A 15788-nucleotide genomic window follows, 5' to 3' on the forward strand; every position below is an offset into this window, starting at 1 on the left:
GGATAAAGTTCTACACGTCCGCATCATGTTGTTTTCTTTCTTTTTCAAAGACATTTTGTAGTCATTTTGAATGTACACAAATAAAAATATACATTTTACTGTTTCGAATGACAGAGTATGAAACGATAAAGTATTAAGTTATTTCCCCAACGAGGAACAAATCCAAGTGATGGCGCCGGCGAATCGCGCTATTAACAACATCGGTTCACTTCTGGCATTAACTTGACATCACAGCCGGTTCATTATTAAATGATTATTAATTCCTGTTCAGTATTAAACTTTGGACCGAGCGAAAGATGCGCGAACCCAACTTTGCGGTATAGTTTCAGTTTCGATTCAAATAAATTCGTTTAGGCTTGGCGTTTAAAATAGGCTAAAAGGTGTTTGTAATAAAGGGCACAATGGGCTATTTTTATAGACTACTATGTATTTTTATTATTATTATTATTATAAGTGGTTACTTATTTTTCATTTCTTGTTGTTTTCTGATACCATTCATTTAAGGATTTGGCTATGGGGAAGTAAAATACGCATAGCTATGTTATTAATAGTGTTTATAATGTTAATGTTGTATTTTATTTACAGGTCTTTTACACTATTTCTGAATAGACTACAATAATATAATGCGTGTTTCCCTCTCAACATGACTGAGTGCGCCACGCACAAGCGCGCATCCTTGAGATATAAATTATAGGCCGATAAATTTTAATAAAAAAGGCCTACATCATAAAACTCAGAAGAGTATGTATTTTAATATCTCTGATGTTCTCTGGTTGTTAGACAGTAAGTCTGAATGACAGTTCATGCATGAACGTTAGGACTATACAGTCAATTTTTACCTTTTTGTATTGTTTAAAATATTTAATTTACAACGAATTATATTGATTTATATCTTAATTTATTATTATTATTATTTAAAACTTACTGGACGAGGGCGACCATGGTAGGCCAACAGTCGTCATTTACCCTATACAGTATATCTATACAGAAGAAAGCCCGTCTAGGCTCTTCTGTAGGGGTTGTGTCGAACCATTCGTTAGTCTGGTTGTTTGATGAGAAAAAGATGAAATGTAGTTGCAATAAATGCGTTAAGAATCCGTACAACTGCAGCAGAGGATGACTATTTTATTCTGCAGTGCGGAACTGAGGAAGAGCTGATGACGGAACAGTTTGATTAAGATAAATAGCAATCTTGTGAACTTTACTTCTTTAAAAAAAATGTTTCCTTCATCTCAGTAGCAGAAGATTATTACTTGTTTATTTTTTTATCAATACACATACAAATACAAAGTTTATTAAAAGTATATTCAAAGTTAATGCAATTATTTGAATTGTGACTAAAATATGTCTCTAAGTCTTGTCTTTAATAGCACCTTGCTTGGGATTTTTGCTAAAATAGACACTTCAAAACATGTCAAACAACAACATAAATGATATATACATCATCCATATTTCCACATTTGTATTAATGACGCTATAACGCAAACCGAAAGTTTCTCGTGCGCACGCGATAGTTTCTCGTGCGCACGCCAAAGTCCTATTTTTTATTTTTTTGCAAAGGTCCCCTCAGGGGCTCCGTAGGTTACAGTCTTGGCATAAAGTACTGTAGGATATGTGCAAAAAAAAAAAAGAAAAAAAGTATCACGTCAATCCATATTTGCGTCCAGGAGGCTTATGAATATGCTTGTGTTGTAATAGGAAGTACTTCCAGAAGGACAATGAAACTCTTTCAGAAATATTTTCTCACATGCAGGCACAAGAGCTACGATTAACCACTGATCACTCAGTGATGATCTTTTCATGATCCATGACTTTTTCTAAATTATTTCAGATGCGGTTGTCAACAAAGTTCATTTTTAGCCACCTTTTAGAGTATTGGTATTCTGATTTCTGTAACTTTATTAACGGTTATAATGGATTTAATGTTTTGATATAAAATACTGTAAAACATTTATCACTCTATATTTATTATAGATCAGAATGAAAAAAAATTTAACATCTGCTCAAACCTAAGTAGTGTAATTATTTAAAATGGCCTCATATTCACTTAAATTTATAACATTTGAATATGTATTATTTAAATAGCGAGTCGTGTGGCAATAGGGACATTACTGTAGTGTATAACAGGATCGACACAGAAAACTCTAGTTCCCAGAATGCAACATTTGTCTGACGATCTCCAGGACTAAGGAAGTAGCCTTTTTAAAATTATGATGATTTCGTGGCATTAGACGGGTTAATTGTATCTCTTTTTATTATTTTGATCGCGCATGTGTAATTGAAGCGTTCCTTTAATCTCTAGAACTGTATTGATTATTATCTGTCGCAGCCGTTCAGTCAAGATGACAGTCACCCTTATCAACTGAAACTAATGAATGAACTGAAAACATCTGTATGTTATACCAGAAACTGGTGGATTTAACTGTAGCCACTGTTAATTTATGGATATTGAATGAATTGAACGAAGATCTCGGAAGAATCGAAGGTAAATTGTGTAATCTACGCTATTACAGTAGAAGGTTGCTGCCGGTCGCTCGCGAACGCTTTGAATACATGTGCTGTTAGAGGACAAGCCAATAAAATATCAAATAAAACTATACACTGTCCATCGTCATGGATTATATGCACACGGCCAGATCAGTGGAGGATCGTCTTTTGAGCTACAAAAAAGACGAGTCCGGATGGAAAACATGCAAGAAAACTGTAAGTATTAAACAGAAGTGTCTTTCTTTCTTTTTTGCCATGTTTAGCGGTGGTTTGTCTTTAAACAAACGTGTTTTTGTTTTTTTTTCTAGAATGATGTTGTGGTGTGTTGGAGACCCTCTTGTGAATTCGCGGGATATGTGTAAGTATAAAATATTGTGCATTACATGATCTTGTATATTTGTCATCGTGACGTCATATGTGCTGACTGCTCGTGTTCTAGTTAGTGGCAACCCTGTTACATATTATATTGTGCACTCACTAAATTGGACATAATTTAGTCTGAGAATGAGATCAATGCCTATACTATCAGGCATTAAAAAATGATCATAAAGAGTTTCAACATGTTGAATATGCATTGCATTAGTTATTCTCAGATCTCAGAAAGTATATCACTTGGCAAATATTTACTTAGTATTATCACTAGATTTTAGTCTTCTATTAGGGTCATTATTGACTTCTTGGATTTGTAGAAAAGGAAACATCTATGTTTCCTGAAGAGCTTAAAGATATGATTGTGGCCTTGAGGATTTTGGCATGTTCTCAAAATTAAATGTTTTGAAATATTTGCCATGATTCCTTTTTTTTTTTTATTCTTTTTTTTTTTTTATGTAAACAGTTTTAAATTTATCAACAAAAGCTTTAATTCTCTTTCATTGTTGTTCTTCATTTACATTTTCCCAAGAAAGTGAAACATTAGGTTCACCAGAATTTCATTATTTTAGGCTTGTCCCCTTCTCAGAAAACTTCCCATCTTCCCATCAGTTGCACTAGTGTACACATTTTTATTTTTATTAAATAATTGCTGTAATTTCCATCATGTCACAATATCAAAAACAGTGTTGTGCAATCATTAAAAAAACTGTACATTTGTAGGTCAAAATGTGTAATATTGTAATAATAAACATCATGTATAGTGCATATCACTGCGCTATACATAGTTTTTCTTTGTATTTGCATTTATTTACATTTGCTTTTTATCTACATTTACATTATAATCTGTATATTTTATGCTATCTTTTTGCAGCATTCACATACTGTCGACATCATGTGCAAACATGACAGCAGTGACATTAACCTTTGTCCAGTATGCATGAGCAGTGATTGTGTGTTCTTTGGGTTTCTCAGGTATAAAGGGGAGGGGATTGTCAATGGCAGTCCAGAGAAAGTTTGGGACTGCCTGAAACCTGAAATCAATGGACTTCGTGTAAAATGGGATTCAAATATAAAAAAGTTTGAGCTGCTTGAGCAGGTGTCAGCGGTAAGATAAACACAAATATATGAAAGCAGATTATTGAGTTAAATCTCATGGTCTGACCAGTTCCTCCTTTCAGCCATTTCTGTATTCTTACTTGGATTAAAGGTCATGCTTGTACTTTTTATGTTAAAACACTTTCAACGGTTCTATGGCGCTTTCAAAACATCAATCTCTTTGTTTGAGTTTACAAACCAGCCCGAAAGCAACATTGGCTCAACCAATGGCGTGAGTTTGTCTGATCAATGTCTGGGATACCTGTTTGAAAACAGTCATTATTCTTTTTTTTTCTATTTCATTTTGTGACGCTAGTGAAACTTCACCTTTAATAAGCCTTGTTTCTAATTTCCATTGAGATGTTTTTTGATGCACATGGCATTGCAATGATTTGATGCGTACAACGGCAGATTTATACCTTTCTAAATCTTTTCTTTTTCATTGCCTAGGATGTTTTGATCTGCCGAACCGTCACGCCCTCGGCTGCTATGGGCATTATATCGCCTCGAGATTTTGTTGATGTCATTTCCATTAAACGCTATGAGGATGGCACAGTGTCATCAAACGGTATGCTCCTTTAATTGGATTTGAATCTGACACTATTTTCATGCAGAATTTCAGAAACTTGTTTTGAATGGCATAATGTTTTACATTGACATAAGACTTGGTATCTATCTTAATAATGCTGTTATTGATAATCAACATTTTCATTGTTTTCTAGCTACCAATGTAAGCCATCCAAACTGTCCTCCTCAACCCGGCTATGTCAGAGGCTTCAACCACCCGTGTGGTTGTTTTTGTGTTCCAGTTCCTGGGTAAGTTTCTCAGAAAGATAAGCATGCCATTCAACGCAAGCATCTTGGGTTGATGTAATTCAAATACAACACAGCAGATGGTGACAAAATGGCATTTCAAATTTTTCAGTAGCGTAAAAAAAGATTAAGTATACCTTTTTTTTTCTCTGTAGGGAACCAGGCAAAACGCAGCTGTTCAGCTTTTTCCAGACTGATCTTGGAGGTTTACTTCCTCGTTCAGTTGTCGATTCATTTTTCCCCACCAGTATGGTGGAGTTTTACAGCAACCTGACCAAAGCTGTAAAATCGATGAAATAGCTCCTGACACTTTATAGAAAATACCCCCCTTTAATCATAAATGTGAATATTTTGATAATTTGACACACCTTGCATTTAATCAAGCTTTAGGTGGGAAGTGAAATGACCTTATTCCTGATTCTTCCAGCAGCTACAGTACCGTGTCCAAACACTTGAACAGACCGTTTTATAGGTATAGAAAACTGGAACATTTTCTTTACCATGTTTTTTCATACATTCTGTAAACTAGTGATTCAAATGAGGAACTATCGCAAAAAAGAGACATTTACACATATGCATTTGGCAGATGCTTTTATCCAAAGTGACGTGCAGTGCGTTCAAATGACATTTTATCAGTCAGTTTGTTTCAGGGGAATGGTGTGATCCTATAATGTAGCGTTATGATAAATTTGAAAATAATTTCATTCATAAATGGCCTAAAATCATAGTAAACATAGTTTCTACTAAGCTACTGATTTGTGTGTGTCATACAAATAGTGCTACATGAAACAAAAGAGACTTGACTCAAAATAGATATCAATAAAGCTTAGCATTAACATGTGCAGTAACATGCAACGCTGCTTTAGATGGAGCTATCTTAGAAGGCAACATAAGGTTGCTGCTTACTTTTTGAAACTGCTGTCAGGAGCTCGCCTTTGATGTCTGGCCTAAATTGGCAGTTCACTAGTTTTTGGAACAAAGCCTTCTTTTAATAAGCTGTTTTTAGAATTTCAGTCAAATATTTGATGTCAGTTGTCTGAGTTTAAAGATTGCATTTTTATTTGAATAATTGAGCTCTTGATAGATGCTTGAGTTTGACATTTAAATCACAAGTCTGAAACAAGTCTTAAACCCAGTATTTCTATATTTGAATAGTGATATTATTGCGCATAAATGGATTTTGCAATTCAATCTTTACGGACAGACGAGTATCTTCAGACATTTCATTTGAAGAACTGCATTTGCTGCTGTTCTCGGTTAGCATAACTGAGATTGTGTACTGTATGTTTGAGACTGACAAAAGAAGGCCCGATTGACGGATGTTGTGATATAATGATAAAAAAAGCAATGCAAAGGTTCAAGGTTTAGTTGATTAGCATGACCCCATTAGCCCCTGCTGGTGATTCTGTAACCAGTATAAAGCGTTTTTCTTTATTGATGGCCATTCAAAAGTATCCGTGTTCTGTGCCAGCCAGCCGAGCAACTGCCATTGAGACAATTGGGAATGCTAATGGATGAAAGCTATTTCATACATCTTTTTGAGAGAAACAAATAACACATGTATGGAATAGGGTTGAGTGGAATCAAGAGTAATTAAAAATGAATAAAATTCCAAAAGATTTCCTGAATTTGAATTGAGGTAGAGAACAAGATGCAGAGTTATATATATATATATATATATATAGGGCTGGGTATATATATAGGGCAGGGTATCAAGTTCAATACTTTTTAGCCAACGACCGAATTGCCTCGATGCTATCGAGTATCAAAAAATGTCTTGTCGTTGGGTACCAAATTTCGATACCTAAGAGGTTAATCTCGTCAACGTCAGTGAGCCAATAAGCATGCAGCATTATTAGCTGTGGCAAAGCACCAAGGAAAAACACTAGTTTACGCCGGTTACACCCAGAGACGTGGCTCACACATTGAGGCTGTAGTGTCCCAACCACAATAGATGTAAAAAATCAAAAGTGTGGCTACATTTCACTAGGTTCGATGCCAACAGCGCGCAATGCAATATTTGCAACAAGATAATTGCTGCCAAGACCGGTGTTGTGCCGATTTCTGACCCCCGCCAAATTATTACCCCCTTAGTATTGGCTTGGTTTAAGATTAGGTGTGGGGGAGGGGTTAGGTTTAGGGGCGGGGTTAAGATTAGGCAATCAGTCAGGTAGCGACTTCAACGAGGGGGGTAATAATTTGGCAGGCAGTCGAAATTCAGCACAACACCGGCAACACGACAAATCTGATGAAGCAATTGACAGTGCATGTAATAAATTTAAGAGCAGAAAGTTGCTTTGTCTTCGACTACAAGATGAACTGAAGGACGTCACATAAATGAACTGAAACTCAGCTTAAAGGCTACATGCCTCATAAGAAATAGGCATATAGAAAGCTTGAAATGTATACTTTTAAACTAATCAATCTAAAACAAATCATCTCTGATTATGTAATCCAAATGAAAGGTGCATTTTTCTCTATAGGCGCAAACATGTTCACTATACTGTGGAGATGTCGAGTCAGAAACGTCAACATCTTTGCAGCCAACACTGACTCAGAAAACACTAGTTTATTAATAAACAATTGAAATGTATTTTTTCCACACTCATAATCATTAGGCTACTTTTGCCAGTGCTTTGCGGCAAGTTTTATGTGTGCGCTTGAGGGCGATGCATATATTCCGCCCCCCAGTGGCCTATATGAGTCTTTGAGTCTGTAAAAAAAAGTAAATAAACTTAAAAAATAAAACCAAAGCTTTTTTTAGGTAATATGTAATGTAATCTTGTTCAAACGGATTTTCTAAAATAGGTATCGAAAAAAGTATCATTCAGGAACCAGTATCGAAATCAAGGTATCTGTATCTACAGTAGTCAACATTTGAAATGGATCAAAAAAGTTCATCAAAGTTGTCCTAAGACAAGAACGGGTATTGTTCAAAATTCATGTATAACTTTGATGAAAGTTTTTGATCCACTTCAAATGTTGACTTCTGTATACCGAAAAAAAAAATTAACGATACCCAGCCCTCTATATATATATATATATATATATATATATATATATATATATATATATATATATATATATATATGTATGTATGTATGTGTGTGTATACTATAAGTATGTTTGCATGTAAAATAATACATATTTAATAAATTAGCTGCAATAATAATATTAATTTACTGTACACATTTGATGGACCTTGGTGGAATGACCCAGAATGCTCTCATTTTCCCCAAGGTCTACATTTTGTTGTTGTGTTAGACTAATAACTGCTGTTGTTTAACTGTGTTAAATGACTTTGCATGTTAATCACTTCTTGTCATTTGAATTCAAATTTAAATGTATTCTTTTAAATCATGTGGGGTATGGCCAGTTCAATTTAAATCCTCGCTCATAAATCGAAGGATTTTCGAAGGAATTCTTAAATTCAGAGACAATTCAGGATTTTGCCCAAGCCTTTTAAAACATTCCAAAAAAGCATTGAAAAAAAGATTTTTTTCCCCCATATTAGGAGAAATGAATCCCATTTTGGCTTTGCATTTCTGCTTGTAATCTGTCTAAACTGCACATGGACAAAAGTACTGCTTAATGCTAATGTATGTCACAGATATGACTGACCTCAGAGAGAACAGAGTGTATTGTATGTCTAGTTTGTTGACTATTATCTCTTTAATTACCGTTTGCCCGTTTTGTGTCCAGCTGCACGATTGTCCATCCTGACACACTTAGCCAATCGGTACTTTGTGTTTTTATGCCTATATGCCATCATTGAAATGACTGTGAACGCATGCTCATGGCCTGGAGATGTGTTCTGTGCTTTTTTTATTTTTATATGCTGTAAATGAGCAAAATTCTCTAGTGCATTTTAGGATTATTTTGGGGACACATCTGTTTTGCAAGGTGCTTGACTTCAGTAGTATTGTGCAAAGTTATCTATATATTTTAAAGGGGTCATAAGATGCATTTTAATGTTTTCTGTTTTCTTTAATGTGTTATGTAGCTGTTTTATGTGCATGTATAAGATCTGCAAAGTTACAAAGCTCAAAGTCTTCCACAAAAAGATGTATTCTATCTAAAAGAGAAGGCAGAACCTAGCTAAAACGGCTCGGATTCTCCCTCACATACGTCACTGTGGAAATTTTCGCATAATGCCGGCGCCATGTCGTGGGGAGACGCTGTTTGTTTCTATGCGAAAGTTGGACGCAATTAGGAATCAGTGGTTAAGATTTATTTACAACACTGTTGTTTGTGTGTGTGTGCAGTGGGAGAGTACAAGGTTATAACATCGTATCTGAAAAGAAAGAGTTTCAAATTAAAAACTTACACTGTGAAACATTCTGCTGAAGTCACGCTTACAAAGTTGGTCCCGATCGTTTAGCTTGGTCTTCTGCATTTTCAGAATCCGACTGATATGGTAAAACTGACGACATTATTAACTAGTTATAATTGCTTTGGAAGCTGAAGCTCGCGATTGTGGTAAGGGCCGCTACATTTCCGACACACGCTTGAGGTGTTCGGCCAATCACAATGCACTGGATCAGCTGGCCAATCAGAGCACACTGCGCTTTTCAGTTGGAGGGGTTTTGTAGAAATCGACGCATTTTAGAAAGAATGGGCAAAAAGGAGCTACAATAATGTACAGTATGAGAAAAATTCTGTATTTTTTTAACATTAAAGCATGTTCACACATATTACACCATTGCACAAAATAATGATATTTGAAAATAGCATCATATGACCCCTTTAATAAAAGAGATTTACGTTCTGTTAGGAATCATGTCAATTCTCTCCACTGTTAAGCGAGGGTTTTTCATTTTGTTGAAGTCGACATGGAATGTTGTTCGCAAACCATTTTACTTCTGTGTAAACTGACATACAGTATTTTGATTACAACATTTAGATTGGAGGCAATTGATTTTATCCATCTGGAATTGATTGGAATGGATCATGAAAAGTGGGGGGGACAAACCAGAATGCTGGCAGATAATTGTCATTTTAGAGGCGGAGCAAGTTTTGTCAAGATTTTTTTGGTCACACTTTAGTTTAGGGTCCAATTCTCACTAACTACAACTTTTGCCTCAATAAACTCCTAATTACTGCTTATTTATAGTTAGTAAGGTAGTAAGGAATTGGGTAGGATTAAGGGATGTTGAATTTGCTCATGCAGAATAAGGCATAAATATGTGCTTTATAAGTAATAATAAACAGCCAATATACTAGTAATATGCATGCTAATAAGCAACTAGTTAATAGTGAGAATTGGACGTTAAACTAAAAGTGATACGGGTTGTTTTCTTTCTAATAACATGCAATGATGAATCGCGCATTATAAGACCCTGAAATATGCATTCAAATTGTGTCAATTGTCATTTCCTGTTGATCTCAAACATGTTTTTCTCAGTTTTTGCTCAGTGTAGTTGCACTATGGGACATCTGTGTACTGTCTGTTAATACCCAAAAAGAAGAAGCAAAAACAAAAGAAATTGCACTTTGTCAAACCCATTGTTTGATTCTGTTTTCGATATTAAAAATGATTGATGACCTCGTTTATCATTTGTATCATACTTTATTTGGACATTACAAACCTTAGCAAGTAATTACATTTAAAACATCTTTGTTCTGACACCATTTCAATATATTAAGGCTTTTCTTTTAAAGGGAAACCAAAAATACCTAACTAACAAGACAAAGGAATCTGTTAGAAGATAATAGATTTTTTATTTTTTTTAATTATCAAATGAATGTATTTATTATTTTTGCATTTGATGAAAAACAAGAGTGATGTGCTGTTAGGGGCAGCGTTTGACAAAGCAAACAAAACATTATTATTGAAATTATACTTAATACTTAGTCCATTTGTTTTTCTCTTGAAAACCTTGTGCCTCAATCGCTTCATGACACGTTCTTTACATTCGGCTTTGATGAAATTGAGTAGAAATATAATGTGATATCTGAAAGTGTATATTTACAGGCTTGTGCAAATCATTGCATCAAAACAGGCAGACTTGACAAGAATTATTATTTTTTTTTTTATGAATCCCTGATCGTGACAGTGAAACAGTACAACTCCAGCACAGCGATGTGCTATAAGACTCTGCTCCGAAAAACAAACTTTCCTGGTCATGTAGTACCACATCATGCAGTGATGCACATCATGCACTTCATACACGTCATACAAGATATGAAAGTCATACAACTGTCAAAATGCATAAATGGCTAAATGGAGCAATAAACGCAACTGAATGATCCCAGCAAGTTTCCCAGTCTTGGAAAACCTGGAAATATAAGAGAATTTTTAAATTGTGAAACTCGTGAGAGTGGGGAGGGTAAGAAAGACCCTAAAAAGTCATGTGAATGTTTATAGTGAATGCATGTTTCTTGCTCAAATCTAAAATACTTAATTGGTTAGAAATTGCTCTTTTGGATTGCAATCTCTGTTAAGAAAAATAGACTAAACTCATTGGTCGAAACAACTGGGAAGAAATTGGAGGCATTTCCTCAAGGCTTGAAATAACATTTTTGCATAATTCAAAATCGGCAGTCCAGTATGTGTTCTGTTTTTTCTTTTGGGTTTTTATAAGTGCTTTTGAACGGAGTTTAGCTCTACTCGCATCTTTTTCTCTTAATGACGAGTGTAAACGGCCCGTCGTTCAGACCTTTGATGAATGTCCAGGCCTCAAAGCGTGTGAGACCCTGCAGAGACGAGTCCTGTATCTGCAGCACCTCATCACCAGACTTCAGCCCCTTTTGCTCAGCGTCACTTCCTGCCAGAGAAAAGACAGTATGTATTGCATGACTTATGTTACTGATTTGCAGGCTCATATGGAATCAGAAAACTTACCAGAAAGCGTGAGAGATTATTAAATATTTTGGTTATTTTGATTTCAGCTACCAGTAAGACTGCAGTATTCACAAGGCCATTTAAACATGTTTACATCCATTTCATGATTCAGCACATTAAATGTGAATAGAATCTGCTGATTTGTCATCAGGAATATAGATATTGGAGCAGGTTTTGCATAAAGGTTCAGTCATAGTCTCACCTGTAAATATTCTGTTGACGGTTAGTGGTCTGTCTCCATTAATGGAGCCTTTTCCTCCCTCAAGACTGAACCCAACTCCACCCGCGTTCTTCTCCAGCTCGACTGTTATAGTCTCACCTCCATCGTCGCCTAAGAGACATTTTTAAATCATAGAATGAATGTACACATATTTTTGCATTATGTTAGTCTTAATTATTTGGAGTAATTTTCTAAATGAGTAGCAAATATTAACATGGAACATTTAGATACATCATGAAACCCACTGAAATTTGATTTGTTTGATTATCATTATTAGTCAGTTTTTACACCAACTGTTACTGTACACAAAAAAAATGGTCAAAAAAGGTCTAAATCGAGAATGAAGGCCCACCAGGTGGCACAAGAAATTTAGAAGCATTTTGAAAAAATGATTTTCCATTCAAGTCTAAAATTCAACAACAACAAAAAAATTCAATAAAGTTGTGCAAGAACATCTGACGTGTTGAATATGGACAGAATTAGTACATCTGTGAAACATGAATTCATTGCCTTAGGGAAAACTAGACCAGTTCAAATAGGGCTTTTTATTTGACTTAAGTCTTATTTTTTTATTACACATCATGTAGCACTTGTAACATATTTCTGTATCCCTTTTATGCCATATTAAAGGGATATTCACCCAAAAATGAAAATTCTGTCATCATTTTCTCACCCTCAAGTTGTTCCAAACCTTTATGAATTTCCTTATTCTGCTGAACACAAAAGAAGATATTTTAAAGAATGTTGGTAACCAAACACTTGATGTACCCCATTGACTTCCATAGTATTTTTTTCTCCCTATTATGGAAGTCAATGGTGTACATCAACTGCTTGGATACTTATATTATTCAAAATATCTTCTCTTGTGTTCAGCAGAAGAAAGAAGTTCATACAGGTTTGGAACAACTTGAGGGTGAGAAAATTCATTTTCATTTTTGGCCGAACTATCCCTTTAAGTGTTGACAAAAGTGTTACTGCCATCACTGTGCTGACGTCAGTGATGTTGGCCCACCTGTGATGCTGCCTTCTGCCCCGCTGCTGCTAGACTCATTAGCGTTAGCGCTTCCCTTGTCTTCTGCTTCTTTGTTCTTGGACACCACCACCACAGCCTGCTTCATGGTGCGGGCTTGCCTGAGTATCGCCGTGGCATCGCTGTGCGTGACATTTTTTAGCGTTTGACCGTTAATGGACAACACCTCATCTCCTCTTTCAATGGTGCCCTCCTGAGCAGCCAGGCCACTGGGAAACACCCTGTGAACCTGAAGGTACATGATTTGATACATATACTGTGAATAAAATTACTATTTAAAATACTGTAAAATATTCTTTTTCTAGCTTTAACTGAATTCATTTTGCATTTACAGCTAAAGTGGAACCACTGGAAGTTTGGAACTGTATCCTATGCAAGCTTGTTTCCACCACAGAATAAAAATAATAGGTAATTGCGACCTATCTTTTTTTTTTATCTCACATTGCTGACTTTTTTCTCATAATTGTGAGATATAATCTAGCAATTGCGAATTATAAAGTCACAATTCTGACTTAACTCGCAATTGCAAGTTTATATCTCACAACTAAGTCACAATTACCTTTTTATTTTATTATTTTATTTTGTAGCAGAAACAAGCTTCCATAGTATCCTATAAGATACACTACCATTCAAGTTTGGAAAAGATTTTTTCATGTTATCAATAAAAATAATTCATGTTTTTGAAAGAAGTTTCCTATGTTCGCTAAGGCTGCATTTATTTGCAAAGCTGAATTTTCAGTGTCACATGATCCTTCAGAAATCATTTGAATATGCTGATTTACTGATTATTGATTATACTTATTATCAATGATGAAAATGAAAACTGAAAACTTTTTTTCAGGATTATTTGATGAATAGAAACTAAAAAAAAAAACAGCATTTATTTGAAATATAATTATTTTGTAACATTACTAATGTCTTTATTGTCACTTTTGATCAATTTATTGCATCCTTGCTGAGTAAAAGAATTAATTTCTTTAAAAAAAAACTTTTGAATGGTATGAAACTTAATGTTCCTCGACTATTGTATGTTGCTTTTGATAAAAGCGTCTTCTGAATGTGTGAATGTAATGTATCAGTAGTGTATCTCTTAAAGAAATAGCTCACTTTGTCATCATTTACTCATCCTCATGTCATTTTGACCTAGTATTTTTTTCTTTTGCTTCCACATGTACAAGAATGTCCAAGTTTTTGAACAAAATTGGATGATTCACTGCCAAGATTAAAGACACATGATAGCTTTGTGTGAGGAACAGACCCAAATTTAAGTTGTTTCTGTACTAAAAATCATCCCTTCTGGCAAAGATAGCAAATTTTGTGTGCAAAAATATATGAAAAACATGACATTTGAAAGCTACAACAGAAGGGACGATTATTGTCAATGATATCAACCCTGCCACAAATGTGCCATTTGTAATTGAGCAGAAGCATGAATTAGATTTGAAGCTTGGACATTCTGCCTAAGGTCCTCTTTTGTGTTTCAGGGTCTGAACGACACGAGTGTGTGGAAATGATGACAACATTTAATAGGCTGTGTTTCTTGTTGAAAGGTGAAGTAGATGAGCTGTGGTGTGTGGTTTATGGAGATTTGGAGCCGTCACTCACTGTAGTTGCTTTGTTCTCCAGATCAATACCACCAGCAATGCTGAAACCCAAGCCAGCTCCTTCTTCTTTATGTAGAATCACAACCTGGATGCCTTCCAGTTGCTAATGGACATCAAGAAATACAAATCAGCCTTGTTTATAGAGTATTTTGTGGTTTAAAAACCCTTTGTACCTGTAGCTGTATAGTAAGCTGAATTTTAGTACTCAAATGCATTTAGCATAGCAGTTTTTCTAGAACATGCCAGAGAACAATCTGCATTTGAAAACACGGGTTTATCGCTTTGTAAAGAACAGCTGCCTCACTGATGATTTCCAGGTGGGCTGGATCATGTTCCCACTCTATTACATCATGCAGTTTTGAGAGAGAGAGATTGAGATATAGCCTTCCCTAGTATGTTCCCAATGTTGAATAGCACAAAATAATCTCATGAATAGTTATTTTGTCAAAATCTCATAAGCATCTGGCACTGTCTCACAAATGATGACACTGGTCTAAATAGGATACAAATTTATATTAGCAGCCATATGAATCATAAGTGTCCTCAAATACAAAGCCTAATTTTAAGGCACACCTACTGAATTTGTCTTGGGATTTGAGCCAAATATCCCAGAGCTGCATCCAAATTTGTGTACTGACTATGTCAGCCTCATCGCTGTTCTTAATCACTGATGAGACGACTCTTCTCTCATGGCCTTATGGGATAGTAAAGTGTCTATCAGATACAATACACACTTTAATCTCCACGGAAGTATCAGGTAATGCGGGTATTCATGTTCACCTCCTGTTTTATAAAACTGCATATTCAAACATACTACTCCTTTAACATACTGCTTTTTGCATCCTGTATTGTGGGGAAATATATGCAAATCTGAACAGGGGGCACAATCTTGTTTTACCTCTCATACTCTCAAGAACTAGTATTTGTGATCATTAAAGGTTAATTTTAACAGTCCTGCTGTGTGACACTATTTAGGTGGATCTAACATTTGATTTGTTTCCATTGGTGTTTTGAGCTTATTTACATAATACAAATTACATCAAGGGACTAGAGGGTCGAATGCTAATAGTTAGCCTTGAAGCTATCCTGTTAAACTCCATCTTAAAACATATTTTTTCTAATAATAATTTTTCAAATTGTATGAAAACTATTGTGCATGCAGTTTTTATCACATAATATCAGTTAAGAGACTGGAATACTTTACAAAATAATAATTTGTCACAGCACAGAACCATTTAAAACGAGTGAAATCAACAAGCTTTTTTGATTTAAGGCAGTGGGTAAGTAATCCAGTCCTGCAGACTAATACAGCCAATCACTCAT

The 15788-nt window shown here is 35.2% G+C and overlaps 2 protein-coding genes across 2 annotated transcripts in view; one reads left to right on the forward strand and one right to left on the reverse strand.

Moving 5' to 3' along the window:
- Positions 1 to 2167: 2167 nt before the first annotated feature.
- On the forward strand, positions 2168 to 6428 carry stard5 (StAR related lipid transfer domain containing 5). Its single transcript, XM_084107594.1, has 6 exons — positions 2168 to 2703; positions 2796 to 2845; positions 3832 to 3964; positions 4405 to 4522; positions 4677 to 4770; positions 4923 to 6428. The coding sequence occupies exons 1-6, from the start codon at positions 2614 to 2616 to the stop codon at positions 5065 to 5067; spliced, it is 630 nt and encodes a 209-aa protein (XP_083963720.1). The 5' UTR covers positions 2168 to 2613; the 3' UTR covers positions 5068 to 6428.
- Positions 6429 to 10316: 3888 nt separating this feature from the next.
- The window catches only part of il16 (interleukin 16), a 32184-nt gene continuing 26712 nt past the window's right edge, over positions 10317 to 15788 (reverse strand). Inside the window, exons 19-22 of the mRNA XM_084107593.1 lie at positions 14467 to 14568; positions 12844 to 13090; positions 11814 to 11942; positions 10317 to 11534 (exon numbers count right to left, since the gene is read on the reverse strand). Of these exons, the coding sequence (XP_083963719.1) occupies positions 11374 to 11534; positions 11814 to 11942; positions 12844 to 13090; positions 14467 to 14568 (639 nt within the window). The 3' untranslated portion in view covers positions 10317 to 11373. The remainder of the gene's footprint in view (positions 11535 to 11813; positions 11943 to 12843; positions 13091 to 14466; positions 14569 to 15788) is intronic.

The sequence above is a fragment of the Abramis brama genome, assembly GCF_963993115.1.
Source record: "Abramis brama genome assembly, chromosome: 3".
NCBI lineage: Eukaryota > Metazoa > Chordata > Actinopteri > Cypriniformes > Leuciscidae > Abramis > Abramis brama.

Bases quoted from the DNA above. Each gene is read 5' to 3' on its own strand.
- stard5 (XM_084107594.1), top strand. From the start codon at position 2,614: ATGGATTATATGCACACGGCCAGATCAGTGGAGGATCGTCTTTTGAGC. The intron at 2,846-3,831 runs GTAAGTATAAAA...TGGGTTTCTCAG, and splicing joins TGTGAATTCGCGGGATATGT to GTATAAAGGGGAGGGGATTG. The intron at 4,771-4,922 runs GTAAGTTTCTCA...TTTTCTCTGTAG, and splicing joins TTTTGTGTTCCAGTTCCTGG to GGAACCAGGCAAAACGCAGC.